This window comes from Macadamia integrifolia, chromosome 3, assembly GCF_013358625.1.
Source record: "Macadamia integrifolia cultivar HAES 741 chromosome 3, SCU_Mint_v3, whole genome shotgun sequence".
Classification (NCBI taxonomy): domain Eukaryota; kingdom Viridiplantae; phylum Streptophyta; class Magnoliopsida; order Proteales; family Proteaceae; genus Macadamia; species Macadamia integrifolia.
In genome coordinates this window covers 27,655,283-27,657,043 of record NC_056559.1, presented here as the reverse complement: position 1 = coordinate 27,657,043, position 1,761 = coordinate 27,655,283, and the positions used below count along the sequence as shown (strand labels likewise).

Here is a 1,761-nt window from a genome sequence, read left to right as displayed (position 1 = left end):
TTTTATCTGAAGTAATCAAATTGTTCCCATTTTATTTCCAAATTTGTTAAGCAGAACAGATGCAAGTCTAGTAGGATTGCACTAAGGTGCAACTTCATAAGCCTATAACTGCCAAGTGGCATGTCAATTAGACAAATCTAAATCATTGAAATAGAATATAACATGGATTCATCATGTGTCAATGTGGCCTCTATGCTCTGAAACACCGGTGAAATGACTAATCAACCCTCTATAAAATGAAATTTATATCCCTGCGGATATTCCCTTGTGCGTTCCCACTAGCCTCTTGCGCACGTTGAGGAACCGCACTCCCAACATAGAACGCATTCCATAAATTTATAAACTCCACAGATATCCATAGTGACGCTGCGTCGGCATCTCCATCCTAACACTCCAAAGAATAAACAAATAAACTGTAACCCGGCCCATGTGTCGTTAGTATACAAAACAGTCAAGTCCACGTTGGACTTGCCTATTTCGATATTATTGGATTTCCTAATCCTTATAAGACTTTGAATGAACCTCTACTCTATATATACTCAGTAACACCCACTCCCCAAAAATAAAGAAAACTAATCTGCTATTTTCTGGTTCTTCCATTGCTTCATCAACAAGATAAACGAGAGAGAGAGAGAGAGAGAGAGGAAGAAGAAGAAGAAGAAGATGGGTTCCGAAGGGAGAATAAAGGACGAGATGGGATGGAAAACTCCTGAAAGCCCTTCTCTCTGTGCCAAGGGATGTGGTTTCTTTGGTAGTCCAGAAACCCATAACCTCTGCTCCAAGTGCTACAGGGACTTCTGCCTCCAACAACCTCAAAACCCCACCTCTGCTATAGCTTTTGTGGAGAGCCCAACAACATCAGTAACTTCAACGCCGGTATTGGTACCGGTGCCCTCATCATCTTCTAGAGGTTCTGCGGTGGTAAATCCCACAGTTGCCGGTGCCGTTGTTGAATCATCTCCGGTGGTGAAGAATAGGTGTGTAAGCTGCAGTAAGAAAATAGGGTTGCTAGGGTTCAACTGTAAGTGTGGAAGTACTTTCTGCTCAAAGCACCGGTACCCTGAGATGCATAATTGTACCTTCGACTACAAGGTTGTGGGTCAGGAAGCTATTGCTAAGGCTAATCCTCGTGTGATCTCTGATAAGATTAAGAGGTTATAATGAGTTACATTACAAACCATGGACTATATATATAGAGAGAGGCAGTGTTCCAAGTTTTAGCTTTTAACTCCGACAACTTTCAGATTTCATAGTCTCATTATTTTTTCTTTTTAAATTTTAGTTTTTTTTTTGCTATCTATATATGATGAATCTTAAATCATCAAGTAGGATTAGAAATTCATTGAAATAGTAGTTTAGACATCTGAAATAAAAAAATTTGCAGTGGTCACACAATTGAGTTCTCTCTCTCTCTCTCTCTCTCTCTCTCTCTCTCTCTCTCCATTTTTTTTTCACGAGCTTGAAGACCCCACAACTCAAAGGGGTACTGGCTTTTATTTGAAGGTTTCTCAAACATGGCCCTCAAGCGAGAGACCTTACCAGACTCATTATGATTGAGCCTAGCAAAAATCATGCCAAGCAAAACCCACCAAGGGACAAGTAAAGACCCCAAGGGAGTTAAATAAGGATCTTTTGGGAGTTCAAGGACCACTAGGTCAAGCAAGACCCACCAAGAGGCCAAGTATTGACCCAAAGGGATCTAAACAAGGGTCCCATGAGGGGCAGCAACATCTCCAATTGAGTTCAAACCTAGAATTTAAA

General features: G+C 40.9%; 1 protein-coding gene across 1 annotated transcript; it reads left to right on the top strand.

The window, feature by feature from the left end:
* The first annotated feature begins 616 nt into the window (after window positions 1-616).
* Window positions 617-1,343, top strand: LOC122073138 (zinc finger A20 and AN1 domain-containing stress-associated protein 9-like). The gene has a single exon (XM_042637673.1). It carries the CDS (start codon window positions 664-666, stop codon window positions 1,159-1,161), a length of 498 nt encoding a protein of 165 aa, XP_042493607.1. The 5' UTR covers window positions 617-663; the 3' UTR covers window positions 1,162-1,343.
* The last annotated feature ends 418 nt before the right edge of the window (window positions 1,344-1,761 follow it).

Coding starts and splice junctions, on each gene's coding strand:
- LOC122073138 (XM_042637673.1), top strand. CDS start 664: ATGGGTTCCGAAGGGAGAATAAAGGACGAGATGGGATGGAAAACTCCT.